The 16624-nt window shown below is 41.7% G+C and overlaps 1 protein-coding gene across 1 annotated transcript in view; it reads right to left on the reverse strand.

Moving 5' to 3' along the window:
* spire1b (spire-type actin nucleation factor 1b) overlaps positions 1-16624 on the reverse strand; it is a 53219-nt gene that overhangs the window by 24421 nt on the left and 12174 nt on the right. The window contains exons 3-4 of the mRNA XM_061715678.1: positions 11327-11563; positions 8169-8294 (exon numbers count right to left, since the gene is read on the reverse strand). Coding sequence (XP_061571662.1) covers positions 8169-8294; positions 11327-11563 — 363 coding nt within the window. The remainder of the gene's footprint in view (positions 1-8168; positions 8295-11326; positions 11564-16624) is intronic.

Consider the following 16624-nt stretch of genomic DNA (forward strand, 5'->3'; position numbering starts at 1 on the left):
AGCATGAAGACGGATAAGTTCAAGAGCTCTTAAACACCGTTATCTCATGAGGATGAGCAGAGCAACTCCGGATCGAATCAAAACCCGTGTTAGAATCTCAAAGGTCGACGGAGCAGCGCTGCATTTCATCTGAATGGCATGTGAGCCTCATGAGGCCACGATTGTTGCTGCTTCCAGGCCATAGAAATAATCAAAATAATAACCAACTACCTCTGCAACCGCGCTTATTCTGCTCTCTTTCTTTTTATTCAGTTTCTTTTCTACAGCAACGGCTGACATGGAGCACTTGGAGGCTTTATTTGTTTCTAGTTCAGTTTCTATGAATTTCCAGCTGTGGTAGATAGAAAAAGATGAATCTACTGTTGAGCTGCTCAGGTCTATCAACTGGGACACTCTCACAACCCACACACGCACACACAAACTACAGGTGTAGTAGAGGTTGTGTTTCAAATTTAGTCACAAGTTTGTGATTATACTTGTACATGTGGCGTGAGTGCTGGTTTGGCAATTACAGTCTTCTTTTTTAGCCATAAATTATCCACAAATAGATTCTGGTGGATGTCTAAGGACAAGTTCAATGCGTTGAGGTTTCTCGTATAAGCGTATGAGCATGAACCACATTCGAAAGTTACTAAAACCCCAAATCAGAAGTACAATCCTGTTTATGCAAATAATAACAATCATCATCATTAAATGTATTCTTCTTCTCATCAGCTGGGTTTAATTTCTTCACCTGCATTTATGTTTCCACTCCAGGTCTGTGACCCCGGAGCATCACAGAGCCTGGACCTAAAAACCTGGATGCTTCTTTTTGCTTTTTGTCTTGGCATTTCTTCCAAACATCCAGAATATTGATTTCTCTGAGCAAAATCATGCATTTCTAGTGTGTGCTAGTTCCTCCGAGATGCCTCTGAGCCTGGAGATGTCAGTGCCGCCCCTGGACAAGTCCAGTGAGAGAAGAGGAACGTTGTAGTAGCATTGCAGTGTTTGACCAAGTAGCCTCTTGTCCATGTGGTTTTACTCAACGATTGATGACTGATTCCTCCGGACACACTGCAGTCCGAGTGAACGGTGAACACAGTCCCAGTTCAGCTCACAGCCTTCCCTGTACAGGCTGATGATATTATCCAATGCAGGAGGTCAAACATTCAGATTTTTTTTCTTTCTTTCAAAAACAAAAACATCGTTCAATTATTTTCTCCAGGATTTGTTGCTTTGCTCATGTTTGTTCTTCACAGATACTGGTTTTGTACTAAATCCTCACAATCACCAGCTGGGATTGCATGTTTGAAATAACTTCATTTTCTTTTATTTACAGCACTTAACTGGCACCCAATTGCCGACTTTCTGTGGAATTTGTTACAGGCCAGAGATCCAAAAATGGATGTAAATAAATAAGTTAAATTAGGCTGAGGAGGAAAAAAAACATTTACCACTCAATAAAAATCTAATCTAATTTTCTTGAGTATTTCCTTCCCGTGTTTTCTGTCAAAGAGCCAGAATCTGATAAACGAGGCTGTCTGACAGCCACATGTGCAAAGACAGTTGCACCACAGTTTATTTGTATCGCTTAAGAAATGCCTTCCTGTACTTTCTGAGGTGCTCTCAACTTAGTACAATTACTGCAGTCCCTGTTTTCCTCCTTGCAAAGCTTCTTTCTTCTGGAGTTACGCAACCATCCAAATCCCCTCTATTCATTCAGATGTGTGTCCTACACTGAAAGGGCAGCAGTGCTGTGTTGCAGGAGGGGACCCTGAGGTGGTGCACACACACACACACACACACACACACACACACACACACACACACACACACACACACACACACACACACACACACACACACACACACACACACACACACACACACACACACACACACACACACACACACACACACACACACACACACACATACACACACACACCTCACAGGAAACAGTCCCACTCACAGCTGAGCTCCAAATTGCTCCTGAGGAGAAATGAAGTCTGAAAGCACTTCAGCACTCAGTGTTTGGGTGGAAGGCTGTAAAGTCAGGAGTCTGTGCAGCGTTAGAGTCGCAGTTAGAGGAACGGCCTGAATAACAACGCAAGGAAAGGAGGATGGGTCGATGCTGCTTCTGTGATAAGAAAAGCATTTTATCAGCTCATGTTCAAACCTTTCAGTGTGAAAACTTGCAGCCACACACTCTTTCTCATAATCTCCCTTGTGAGCTGTAACAGGTACCATACCTACAGCACAATGTGGAGCGTTAATCCTTTGTGGTATGTAGAGTTGTAAAAATATGACGGCACACACTCATGCGAACCACGGCGACACCAGCCATGCGTGATTATCTCAGTCTGGCTGGGGGAGTCACGAGAACATGAACTCTCCACTTTTGTCAGTTTGAAAGTCAGCACGTCTGCTGTTGTCGTCGTCCGTGTCTCACACTCCACGACACTCATGCCACTATCTCCTCACAGTGACCCACTTCCACTTGTGAGAGCAGTGCCAGAAATCCAGACAATCGTGAAATTTGTTCACAGTTGATGTTTTCAGCCTGAGTGACTAAAGTCTCCCATGGAGGTGCAGGAGTCGGGTCTGAGTGTAAATCACCATCGTTACCAGCAGTACTCGAGTTGTAAAAACAAATCACGGGGGATGGTGGATTTTATCATATGGGGACAGATAATTTGTGCTGATTACAAATAATATAATATATTACAAATAATAGCAGTGACCAAAACACCTGCAGAAATACTGCAGGAATGACATAGCAGCAGTTAAATGCAGCCTTCTGTAAGCTTTAAATATCCACTGGGCTTACATCAAATACATCAAAACACAACAATAAAAAACAGTTTTCTGAACTTATCAATATGACTCTGTCCTTCACAGGATAAGTAAAATGGATCACTGCAAAAACTCACAATCTTAACAAGAATATTTGTCTTATTTCTAGTTAAAATGTCTCATTTTAGTAAAAAAAATCTCATTACACTTAAAACAAGACTCATCACTGGAAAAAACAACAATTTTCACCTGTTTCAAGTAGATTTTCACTTAAAATAAGTAGAAAAATCTGCATGTGGAACAAGATTTTATTGCTTGTAATAAGAAGATAAATCTTGTCCCACTGGCAGATTGTTCTACTTATTTCAAGTGAAAATTTACTTGAAACAGGTGAAAATTGTCAAATAAGTTATTTTTCTGGTGTTATTTTTCTGGTGATGACTCTAAATGTTGAAATAGCAGTAAAACCACATTCATTGATGAAATGACATAAGGGATGGAAAGGAGGGATGGCAGTTTTACTGGGGGGGATGATTTTGACTGTTTTTATTTCAGGGGGGGATGCCATCCCCCCTCATCCCCCCTCAACTCCAGTACTGGTTACCAGACACGGCTTCACTCTGTACGCTTGTGATGGCATAGCAGCATTTCCAAAAAAAACTTTCTGTTTTGTCTTCTCTGCACCATCGACAGCGGTACGTGACCCTGAAGTTAACGTATTTCTAAAGTCTTCCCTTTCCTTCGCCTGTTATCCTGAATCTTGGACAACTAAAACGGTCCAAAGCTCACGCACTAATGCAGCGGCTGTAACGCCCTGCAGCGCAAACAGCAGGCACATTGGGTAATTGCATATGACACATTTATGTTCCCAGTCTCATGACAACTTGTACAATGGCTACATTGATACACAAAATGCTTCAGATTCCCAGCAGAGGTTCAGCAACTGCACGATGATGATGCATTTTGAACCAATTTCTTCCGCGCTACTGCCTTGCAGTTATACCTTATAACCTCATAATTTAGCACGCCGGGGGTTTATGTGCAATACTGCACAGCTAAAGACCCTTCTGGGGTAAATTGCTACGTATTATAAAGAGCATACTTTTTGCTGGCTTTATTCTTTTCACACAATTGTACTGCTCTTCCTAAAAATGGATGTTCTGCTCTCCAGTTTGAGCTTTTCCTCTCAAACTCCAGCTTGTTTCGTACAATTCAGGTTCTTCTGATCTTTTCCTCCAATACGTAGCAGACTGTACAGATCATGTCTGGTTAATTTTGATGGATTACTGATTTTAGCTTTGAACTGTGCAAAAATCCACAAAATACCAGGTAAAAAATAGATCATTAATTTAGGATTTATGCATTTGGAATATTTATAGATGATAATTACTGTCCTCTCACACAAACACGAGCTGACAAAAACAACAATTATAGTGTACAGATACTCTTCTGTAACACAATGTTTAGCTCTGACAGTGCTAATTGATGATTTTTTTTATTATTATTTTAAGACTGGCTCAAAAGAAAAGTCTTTTAAATATTTTCTGAAATTAGGGTAAATAAATAAAAAGGAATTCCTTTCCTGAACTCTTAAACGTCAGTCTAAAGCTCATCCATGCACCTAATTCTCCCTTTTCTTGCACACTGAGTCATGAATATGTTCCCTAAAATTTCATCAGACAAGATAAACACAAGCATCAGCTTAAGACAAGTTAAAAAAATTCCCATTATGTGCTTGCGAACATACTGTATATGTATTTCTGAAGTAACTAAAAGAAAAAACTTGTTTTTATGGCCACTTAGTATCGCATCATGATGCTTTTGCTTGAGCCGGCAGCACAAAGCTGTAGTACCAGTTCTGTAAAAGGCACACCTTGCAGAGATCGGCCCCTGGCCTTGACTCCAACCCCTAAATTAGGGAGCTGAGCTATAACGTCCTGGTTGGGAAGGGAGCTAGATACTGCATCCTTGTGGGATTCCAAAATATTCGTTAAATTAGTTCTTTGATTTGAATTTAAAAGGAGAATTTTGCAAGTTCTTGTCACATGACGCTGTTTTTGTTAGCATCATTTACTGATTGCTCATAACACAAGTCTCAGAATCTTGCAAGTCAGTTGAAATTAATTTCCCCCTGAATTATGATCCTGATTAAAGATCATGTACATGTTTCTACACCTGAACTGCTAGTGTTACGTTCTGCAGGACGAGCTCTCGTGAACGTTCCTTACATTCCTTTGCCCCGTCACTGCCACAGATGCCTCTCCACATCACCTGACTGCGTCTGCTCTTAAACAAAGCTGCCAGACTGTTGTCTTCACCTGTGTTATCTGTGTATCACCTGTACATGACTACTGCAGTACACGCTGCCCACCGGCGTAATGATGGCTTCTTACTGAGACAGGAAAGGCGGCCTGCAGGAATGCTGTACGCCCTACTTGGCTGATTTCCTCACTTCAAACTTTAATACACAAGAGAAGGGAGCACCACACAACTGCACTCACTAAAAAAAAGATGCGTGTGAACATCTCCTATTCACACGCATCTGCTTCTCTCAAAATAATTTGACATCTGTGGAATAATTTTACCACAGAGATGCAGAACAAAAGGGACAGACTCCAGGGAGTGTGCTGCTTGTGAATCCGTGTTACAGTTTTGTGTTTCCCACTTCTGAGTACCGTATTTTCGCGACCATAAGGCGCACATTTTTTTTTTTTTTTTTTTTTTTAAATGTGCCGGGCGCCATAAGAAACGGTGCGCCGTGTCTATTACCTGAATTACGGTAATGTCAGGCCGGCCACCATGAGAACGGTAAAGGGAGAAGGGGGCGGGTGAAGCCTTGAGTTGCGACGTGAATGAGACTCCACTGAGCTGTTTAATGCGGGAACAGATGATGAAGACTTTTAAGGATTTGCTTGATGTGTAAAGTGAAATAAAATACAATCAAACTAAGTTTTGCTCCAGCTATATTTTTAAATAAGCACACTTGTTCTGCAGCGCGCGTGTGTTTTGCATGTCGGGAACCGAGCATGCACCTGCCGTGGGTTTGCGGGGTCCGATCGACCTGGTTCCCGGCCGCTTTAAGAGCAGAGATTTCAGGGGTCTGTCTCAGGTCGGATCAGCTTCACACTCCAAGATTTGCAGCCAAATCTGTCGGTTACAAACCCGGTACCGGCTCCCGACATGCGCGTGTGTGTGTTCGCGGCGCGACACACAGATTCTAATTTATGTGGTGTTGCCTGGCGCAGCTGATGGACAGAAACTGTATGGTGATTTTTAAAAGAAAAACTTTGCATAAGACGTTTCCAGCCGAGAGTCATTATAAGGGCGAATGAAAAGGGGTGGCTGTATGAAGGGATGATGATGATCAAGAAGCTGAGACAGGTCTGGAAATTCGGACTGGCGCAGCTGAATTAGCGGAGCGGATCCGGATACAACCCGGTACCGGCTCCCCGACAGCGCGTGTGTGTGAGCGGGACCAGCGCGCGGGACGCGGGACCCGGGACCGCCGCGGGACCAGCGCGGGGGGGGGGGGCGGACCGGGACCCGGTCCAGCGCGAGGGAGCAAACGGGGAGCGGACCCGGTCCAGCGCGAGGGAGCAAACGGGGAGCGGACCCGGTCCAGCGCGAGGGAGCAGACGGGGAGCGGACCCGGTCCAGCGCGGGGGGGGGGGGGGGGGGGGGGGGGGCGGAGCGGGACCCGGGACCGCCGCGGTCGGGATCCGCAGCACAACGGGGTATGAAAAGTTTATTTACTCTCGTGCTTGCCTGCCACGCTGATGGACAGAAACGGCCGGCTATGGTGATTTTTAAAAGAAAAGCGTTGCCTAAACAGACTTTTCCAGCCAGAGTGAAATGAAAAGGGCTGGACGGATGAGGAGATGATCAGTGGCTGAGACAGGTTTATGTGCAGCCCCCCGGTGGTTTTTTTAAATTCTTTAATGCAGAAACAGAATATGAACCTTTGAAGGGTTTGATTGATGTGAAAAGTGAAATAAAATATCAAACTAAGTTTTGCTTCTGCTCTATTTTTAGCGCGTGTGTGTTTTGCAGCGCGTGTGTGTGCAGCTCCGTCTCCGTAGACGGCGCCTTTTGGGTCGGTGCGCCGTATGTGTGTTTTAAAACCAAAAATGACACACAAAACTGAGGGTGCGCCTTTCCACACAGTGCGCCATATGGTCGTGAAAATACGGGTACACCAAATGCAGCTGAAGTTAATGAAGTTGGGTGGAGATAAAGATGGACCAGTTGGATCACGTTACACTCATCCAGGTTTGTGATGTAACAGGATGACATATTTTTATATATACAGGACTGTCTCATAAAATTAGAATATTGTGATAAAGTTCTTTATTTTCTGTAATGCAATAAAAAAAACTAAAATGTCATACATTCTGGATTCATTACAAATCAACTGAAATATTGCAAGCGTTTTATTATTTTAATATTGCTGATTATGGCTTACAGTTTAAGATTAAGATTCCCAGAATATTCAAATTTTTTGAGATAGGATATTTTAGTTTTCTTAAGCTGTAAGCCATGATCAGCTATATTAAAATAATAAAAGGCTTGCAATATTTCAGTTGATTTGTAATGAATCCAGAATGTATGACATTTTTGTTTTTGTAATTGCATTACAGAAAATCACAATATTCTAATTTTCTGAGACAGTCATGTATATTCCCTCTAAGGTATGGTAGTTACAAAAAGTTACAAATATATATGTATTTATACATTAAAACATAACAAGAGGACCTGTTGCAAAAGTCTAACAATGAATTAATGGAGCCCGATGTGTTTGAGCAATGAAACATCTACAACATGCAGGACGGCACTGAGGAATGCTGGGAAAGATTGAGACGGATTGAGCACATGAGGAGGAGGAATAGTGAAGACACTAGTAGAAGGATGCTGGAGAAGGAGTTGCCAGACAGGAGGAAAAGGAAGATCTCTGGATGTTGTTAAAGAGGATGTGCACTTGGGCTGAGTAACAGAGGAAGAAGCAGGAGACGTCCAGATAGAGACAGATGATGATGATGATGACAGTGGCGACCACTAAAGGCTAGAAGAAGAAGGGGAGGAGGAAGCGGAGCACCGGTATTTGTAAACGGGTTATGTGTCCACGGGGACGGAGGATCCTGCTGCCTAGTGGGCTGTTGGGGGCGTGTGAGGTCCCAGCGCTGATGCTCCAGTGTGTCTTTGGGAAAACTGAAGCTCAGAGATAATCCCTTGACCTTTTTATTGGAGGTCGGTTTGATTTGTTCACCATAATGTCCTCCTGTTAGCTGCATAATGTAAACTAACACACAAATCTGGTGGTTCAAACTACAACCAATGTGCCTGAGCTTCATAAATCCCCAGCTACGATGACGATGATGATGATGATGAGGACCCACCTCTTTGGCGCTCCTGATCTTCTCCAGGAAGGTGCGGAGCTCCCTGGTTTCTGTGTACAGGGCCCGGCACACGGCCTGGTAGTGGCTGGGGGCGTCCGACACGCTGGGCAGATGAGCGGTGCACAGCTGCAGCACAGGAAATCAGACGCTTTAGCTCATACAGCTGCACTTTACTATACGATGTGATGAAGGGACATATTCAAATTTACAAAACATATAACTGCATTCACTTCCTCCATGTAGCACCCTATAATGTAATCATTTCCTGAAAATGTAATAAGGCCTGAAAATGTAATAAAATTTGCACTTAACTCAATCGAAAATGTAATAGAATCCAATAATGTAATAACTTCACTACTAATGTAATAAAATATCCTGACTGATATTGTAATAACATTTTTACAGATAATGTAATACCTTATTACATTATTGGAAATTTATTACATTTTCAGATGGGTCTTTTTTTTTTTTCCAAAACTGAATGTAATGTAATACTTGACAAAGTGTTGTACATTTTGTGTTTTAAGAATCTAAGAATACGCTGGATTTGAAACACCATAAATTGCAGTTAAATTGCAGACTTTGAATACCATGTAATAAATGCCCAATAAGGTATTACATTATTGGTAAAAATGTTATTACAATATCCGTCAGGATGTTTTATTACGTTATTGGTGAAGTTATTACATTATTGGGTTTTATTACATTTTCGATTGAGTTAAGTGCAAATTTTATTACATTTTCAGGAAATTATTACATTATAGGGTGCTACACTCCAGTTTCAGGTTATATGGGGCGTTATTCCTATTATTCCAGTTGATCCCTTTGGTGATCAAGTCATTTAATGTAATCTACTTTAATTTCTATGTTTGCAACATATCTGTGTCTGTGTCTAAGCTTTAAAACAAAAGGCATCAAGCCGACGTCGTGCTCAGGGAACCAGCAACATTTTATACAAATGAATATTCGTAAACATCTTCTATTCACACGCATCTGCTTCTCTCCAGGAACTGGAGGTTCTGTTAGTTCGTGTTTACCATCCTCCCAGCATCCATTTGTCCAAACTGATCAAGATTACAGTGGTTGAAGGATGCAGCTCGGAGTTAAAAGCCCTTTCCAGTGCCACCCAGGTTAGTACAGTAGGACAAAAGGGAGCACAGTGAGCGAAGGTTTTAGGGCAAAAAATACGGAGAGAGTAATTTAAACCGACAGCCAGCCAACCATCAGCTCAGCCAGACTGTGTGTGTGTGTGTGTGTGTGTGTGTGTGTGTGTGTGTGTGTGTGTGTGTGTGTGTGTGTGTGTGTGTGTGTGTGTGTGTGTGTGTGTGTGTGTGTGTGTGTGTGTGTGTGTGTGTGTTTGTGTGTCGGGGTACGTGGTGTTATGTAATGATTGTGAGGCCATGTGAGGATGGTGACTCTGCTCCAGTGGACAACAGATTCAGACACGTTAAATGTTTTCATATCTTTTCCATCTCTCACCAGAACCCTCTGAGCACGGGAAATGTACAATCCAATTAATCTGACTCATTTAAGATAAATTACATCGTTAACAACAATCTTTTAATGCCACGTTTCTAACTGACCTTAAATTAAGGTCTATAATAATAAATATGACCTCGTTTTAGAATAAGTGCAATTCAGCGTATAAAGATTTAAACCAGCGGTTAATTGAAATTGTTTTATTTGTAAAAGGGTCATAAACATATAGATTGTTAGTCCATAAAGTTGGAATAATTTTGTTTTCAGAAACATTCCTCTTTTTGTTTACAACCATTTCATGAGAAAAAGGTATAAAAAATGTTTTATTCCACCTTTATGGGCAACATTTCAGTTTCATTTTAAATGTTCAAAATTAACAATGTGACGAATTTTCAAACATAAATAAAACTGGAGTTTGATGTATTTGTTTAAAAGCATGAAAAAGTTCAACTTTATCATATATTTTTTAGCATTTGAAGTTTGAATGAAAGAAAAATGAGGCTGATCCCTGATGTGGGCGGGTTGCTGGGCAGAGGGAATATAAAACATGTCATTGCTGCATCTGGAGAAGCTCGGAGCCACGAGAAAAAGGTCCTCTTTGGTTGTTTACTTTGATTTCTTGTCAAAAATGTCACTGCCGAGTGTTGCACCTCAGAGGAGACGATGAGGACAACTCACAACCCTACGATAACCTTCTTCTACGATAACGCCGTTTATACCGGAGGCTGAGCGATAAAGAGGAATCTCTCTCTGGTGGTGAGTGGAGCTCTCTGGCCGATGAACTGGAGTTCAAACCCAGTTTTGTTGTCTTGTTAACGGACTGCTCTCCTGCTGCTTCCCCGCAGAGCTGCAGCTGCAGCTGGGAGACTTTGTTTGCTGTCATCATGTATTTCAGCTGGCTTTTCAGCTCAACTTCATTTGTACATTAACGCCACATGTGTGGATTTTACTGTAAACTGCTTTAGACAAAAAAAACATTAAAGGGGACCTATTCTGAAAAACATGTTTTCTCTTGCTTTAACATATATAAAGTGTTCTCCCCTCAGCCTGCCAACTCAGAGAAGGAGGAAAGCAACCAGATTCTGCAGTGTCTGTACAGCCGCCTGGATGAGCCGTCCAGTGTGATGTGGATCTACGAGCCGTTCAGATTCTGCTCCCGTCGTTACGTAACGAAAATGTGATTTACATAGGTTGGCCTCCGGTGCGTGAAACCACGCCCACAACTAACTCCACCGGCCGGAGTTTCCGCCATTTTTTCATAGCGGTGTATCGCATCATTCAGGCAGCCAATCAGCACAGAGCCTCATTATCATAGCCCCGCCCACTCAGAATCCTGCATAGATAATGAGGTTAGAGAATGGGAAGATAAAGACATGGCTCAGAGGCTGAATTTCTAATTTATTTAGCAAAAACAATCAAAAGCTTGTTTTTAAGACATTCAAGGCCTGTTTAAAATAGGTTTTAGATGCCATAATAGGTCCCCTTTAAGAAGTAAGTTGTAAACGTGTAATTGAGGCTGCTAAATTTAGATCTGGGGTCATCTAATGTTTCTTTACCTACTTGACTCAGACTCGAGCACTTGGGGCTCAACATTGGACATGAGGTTTGATGACTGGATGTCATCTCTGACCGAACGGTAAACAAAGCAACCACCCGTCGTCCCCCTGACGCCCCGGTACCTTGAGGATGTCTCTGTAGCCGTGAGCACCAGCGATGTTGTCGGGCTCGTCTTCTCCCTCGTCCTCCTCCTCCGTGGCCTCGTAGCCCTCGTCGGGGCAGGCGTCCCTCTCGGCCTCGGCCATGTTGGTCATGAGATCGATGAGCTGCTCCAGAGGAGGACTGAGCTCCCGCTCCTCGTTCTCCTTCAGGCCGTAGTCCAGAGCCTTGTAGATCATGATGCCCAGAGACTCGATCACCTGCAAGTGCACACGTCACAGCAATATTAGCCCTCCAGGTTAAACCTTCATTACAACCAGGTGGGGTTTTTTAAATCAGTGTGGCACCTTCATCCATGAACATCTGTCCGAGTGTGACAATAAAATCTAAACTAAAACGATCAAGTGAACATGAACAGCTGTGAAGTCACCTCACAGATGTCAGTGAAATGTGTGGAAAATAGTATTTTCCAAAGTTACTAGGCTAAGTAAAGCACCAACCTGTAACCTACTCTTGGTTCTGACTCGTCAGTCTGTCCTCCTTCACAACAGGAAGACAACATACTGCTGTCCTGACTACTAGTCAATCATGTTGAAGGACAAGATGCATGAATAAAAGATAGTTGCAACAGTTGGAAAGTAGCCACTGAAGATCAGAAATATCAAAACGACTGACTGGTCCATCTCTATCTGGCCCTTTGGCTTTATATGAATGATCTTGAGGTGAATAAAAGAGTGTATGGTATGCGCTGGCTCTTTGGTAGCGACTCTACAGCAACGTATGCGTCATAGGAGAACGTTCAGACGTTTTGGGACCAAACAAATTTATCTTTCATATGAAAAGAAGAAACACCCCTAAGATTATGTCCCAACTTCATTTCCAGGCAGATTACTTTGAAAGAGGGGAAGATAGAAGCAGCAGGTGAATTTCATTCATACTGCAATCACATTACCTAAATGAATAAAACGTTCCAGGACGTACCAATGTCTGGAGACGCCATCTCCAAACATTCAAGTGCTCGATGGGTAAATATGAAAACAAATGTGTACAGGACTGTCTCAGAATATTAGAATATTGTGATTTTCTGTAATGCAATTACAAAAACAAAAATGTCATACATTCTGAATTCATTACAAATCAACTGAAATATTGCAAGCCTTTTATTATTTTAATATTGCTGATCATGGCTTACAGCTTAAGAAAACTCAAATATACTATCTCAAAATTAAAATATTCTGGGAATCTTAATTTTTAAACTGTAAGCCATAATCAGATATATTAAATTAATAAAAGGCTTGCAATATTTCAGTTGATTTGTAATGAATCCAGAATGTATGACACTTTTGTTTTTTTAATTGCATTACAGAAAATAAAGAACTTTATCACAATATTCTAATTTTCTGAGACAGTCGTGTAGATCATGACGAAGGTAGACTAAATATCTCGACTTCCATTACTAAACCCGTCTCCAAAATGCACCTTTAACCAATAATTTACACACTAAAATATGTTAAATAGCAAAGAAATAAACAATAAAACATAGAAAGTTAATTTTTTAACTCATCCCAGATCACCGTAGAACCATAATTACAAATCCACACACAGAAACAGGTTTTAGGACAGATTAATCATGTTTTTAATAGCCTTGTCACTAAGACACATGGATGAATAAAATAATAAAACGTGTGGGAAACGTTATCCTCAAACACAAATGTTCTTTCTCTCTGATTGAAGTGTGATTGATGAAGGTGAGGAGGTGGTGTGGTTGGTCATTAGCAGTGCAGTCTTGCTGAATAAAGCCAGCATTGCCAGAAAAGACAAAAGATGAGAGAGAGAAATCACACGAGGGATTATTCTGCAGCCCTGAGCGCTTAGAAAAGCCTGAGGCAGCATCCGGACCGCTGAGAGAAGCGGCGCTGAGACACGGTGCTGAGAGAACGAGGGAGCGAGAATGATGAGAGGTGGGGGAGGAAAGGTGGAAAAAACACCAAATATGTCAGGTGATGGGTGGAAACACGCACTGAATGATGTGATGAAGGAACCGGGTGTTTCAGAGAGGTCAAGGAGAAGAGAAAGAGGTGCGGCATCGAGAGATTCGGCCGTTTGTAGATGGAGGCAGAAGGAGTCATGTGACACATCTCCTCTCCACCAATCACAGCGATGGAGCCGGGTCTCCTCAGGGGGATGGGGTCTGAACGGGCTCTTTGTCTGAGCTCCACCCACATCCACACCCACTGATATACGACACACCGTGACCACACAAACATGCTCTCCTTAGGGCCCACAGGGCCCCACAGAGAGGCCCTGCCCAGCAGACCACAACAACACGGACACAGATCTGGAATAACCGCACACCTGCGTGCAGGGGAGGGTTTTGAGCAGTAAAACTGGGTTTCCGGGGTCTTGTTTGTGTCTAATCTGTAGATGTGCGCAGCTGTTTTGGTTCAAAGGTGATCCGTCAAAAGAGATTAAATGGAAAACGAAAAGTTGCAGCGGATGACTTTCACAAACTGTGTTCCACAAGATTAAAGGCATGGAGGGGCTTAATTTGAAATCTTATCAGCCTCTTTGTGAGTGTCCTCACAGCCACCGTTTAAACCTATGTGGCCAGAACACGGCCCAGATGTAGGTCCTTTAACCGCAGCTGTTCAGTATATGCAGGGTTACTGTGAGGTGCATCCTTCATCCTCCTCCTCCTCCTCCTCCTCTTCCTCCTCCTCCTCCTCCTCCCAAAAAGATCAATTTGCCCTGATTTTTAAGGAATGAGGATTTGATTTGATTTGATTTGATTGGATTTGATTGGATTAATTCACTCACACACATGTGAATTTGTCTCCTGGAGAAGCTATCAAAAGCTTATGGTAGGAGCCAATGAACATAAATACATTAGACAGGAATACATACATACACTTACACTTATATACACACTAACAATACAACATGCACTTTATACTAGACTACCACTTACATTACAACATCTCACATTACAAACACTCAACGTGAAACATTTTGTGGTCCCGAATTGTACATATTATATACATATACATATATTATATATATATACTATATATATGAGCTTAACAATTGTTTCTTTAACTGGGGTTTGAATATGGAGATGGACTGTGACTTTTTAAGGCTCATTCAACTCAAATCTGTTTCCCCGACACACAACACTCATACTTGTTCCCACAAGTTTAAGTTGTTTTCCTATAATAAGGTGTTTATGTCTAGTATTGTGGGTGTGCTGGGGACCAACGGAGATTGGGATGAGTTGAGTTAGTCTGGGATTCAAACCTGAGACCACCTGATGTATTATACACGCATTATGGAAGTAATTGTATTTTTTAAGGCGAAGAATACCATAGTGGGCAAAGAGGTGGCGAGTAGGTGAATTAAATTCAGTCCAGGAGATGGCAAGGATAATTTTTTTCTGTAAGACGACTGGGATAAGTATTACACCAAATAATATTACAGTAATTTAAATGTGGTTCAAACAAATGCACTTTTCTTCTTTGGAAAATCTTTCCTGGGATTCAAAATCAGAATATGCAGAATACGTTTTTATCAATATCTAAGAAAATACAAGTAAAAACAGGTGAGGTACAGGTGTTCAGGTGAGATGTATAACAAGACACATCCCAAAAGAAAATCACAACAAACACCTGTGATGTCAGAGGTTTCAAGCAAACCTCCACAGGTGCACGTAAACCAGGTGGAGTTGGATTACCGTCCTAAAGTCCGGTTCTTTGTAGGCAGCTTATCCCCCATGAAACAGGAGTAATTCATGGGAAATATGCTAAATATTCCTTTTAATAGGAAAACAGCACAAATCTTATCAGGAAGAGCTAAAGAGCGACAATAAATGAGTTTCCTTTTCTTGTTTAAGTTAAGTGACGTGCTGAAAACTCTCTGCTGCTTTAATTAGCACATTTTTTTTTTTTCCCAGAAGAAAAGGTGTGAAACAGATTCCTGACACTGACAAAGGGCTGTTAAGTTTATAAAAAGCCAACTAAGCCGTTTGGTTTTGCACAAATATGTGACTGCAAATGATGAATAACTGCAGGATATGAGAGCGGTTGCGGTGACAGCAGGTCTAAAGCAAACATGTCTCTGTTCTGCTTTAAAATCTCCTCAGCTGGTTCTCAGGCTTCAAAGCGCCCATGTGGAATGATGCGATGGAGAGAAAAAAAGGAAAGGGTCAGGAGAAGAATGAACAACAAAGAGAAGGAAGAAAATACGCTGAGATGAGGACGGCTGCAGATTAGCAGCAGAGAGCCGTGTCAGACAGCTCGGCCTCAGCGCTGAGGAGAAAGAAACGTCTGTCAAACTGGTTTCACTAAAACTACTTAATCATTGTTTTACTAAAGGTTTTAGTCAAGTTTCCAAACTTTTCATTTCTGTCTTTAGAATTGGATTTCCTTATGGGTGTCCCAAAATATCTCTGTAGGATCTCAAACCTGTTCCAAAATGAGTTCTGATTCTGACAATTACAATTGATTTCCTTGTTTATCCCATTTTAGCTGCTTTTCACTGGCTCCCGTTACACATAGGAAACGATTTTATACATTTCTCCTCACAAATGTAAGCCCCTCAGGGGCCTCACAGGTGCACATCGTCCCAACAGAGCACCAGGGATGGGAATTGATAAGATTTTTCCAATTCCGATTCTATTTTCGATTCTGTTTATCGATTCTCTTCTTGATTCTCATTTTGAAAAAAGGAGAAAAACAGGTCGATTAGCATTAACTTTGTTTTATATCTTTGAACAAAAAATACAAGTGAGGATTATTTGTTTTGAAAATAAATAAAATATCTAAAATAATAATAAAATAGATATTCTTCTCTAATAGAAATTAAAATTCTCCTTTTTAAAAGCTGAGCACTCAAAAATAAAACTACGTCAGCCAGTGACAAATACAATCAACTCAAGTCCAATGGAACTGTGCATTGTGCAATTCTGCAACCATCAACTATGAAGAATTAACAATTGTTTTGCAGAAAAATAAGCATATCTGCTTTTCCCGATCTTTCTGGACTTATGGTGTGTCCAGCTGTGGAGAACAAAAACTTGCCCTGTTGTCATCTGTTTTGGTAAAATGTAACCAAACCTTTGAGCGTTTATGCCGCTTTGTCACCATGTTTTCCTGCTGGGCACGCATGCGACGTGCTGACGTCATTCGTGCCCACTGGAATTGATAAGGGAATCGTTTGCAAAAAAGCCAAACGATTCCAAGGAATTGAAACACTGGGAACCGGTTCTCAACAAGAACCGGTTTTCGATTCCCATCCCTACAGAGCACTTTGCTCTCAGACGGCAGGTT

The sequence above is a fragment of the Cololabis saira genome, chromosome 3 (genome assembly GCF_033807715.1).
Source record: "Cololabis saira isolate AMF1-May2022 chromosome 3, fColSai1.1, whole genome shotgun sequence".
Lineage (NCBI taxonomy): Eukaryota > Metazoa > Chordata > Actinopteri > Beloniformes > Belonidae > Cololabis > Cololabis saira.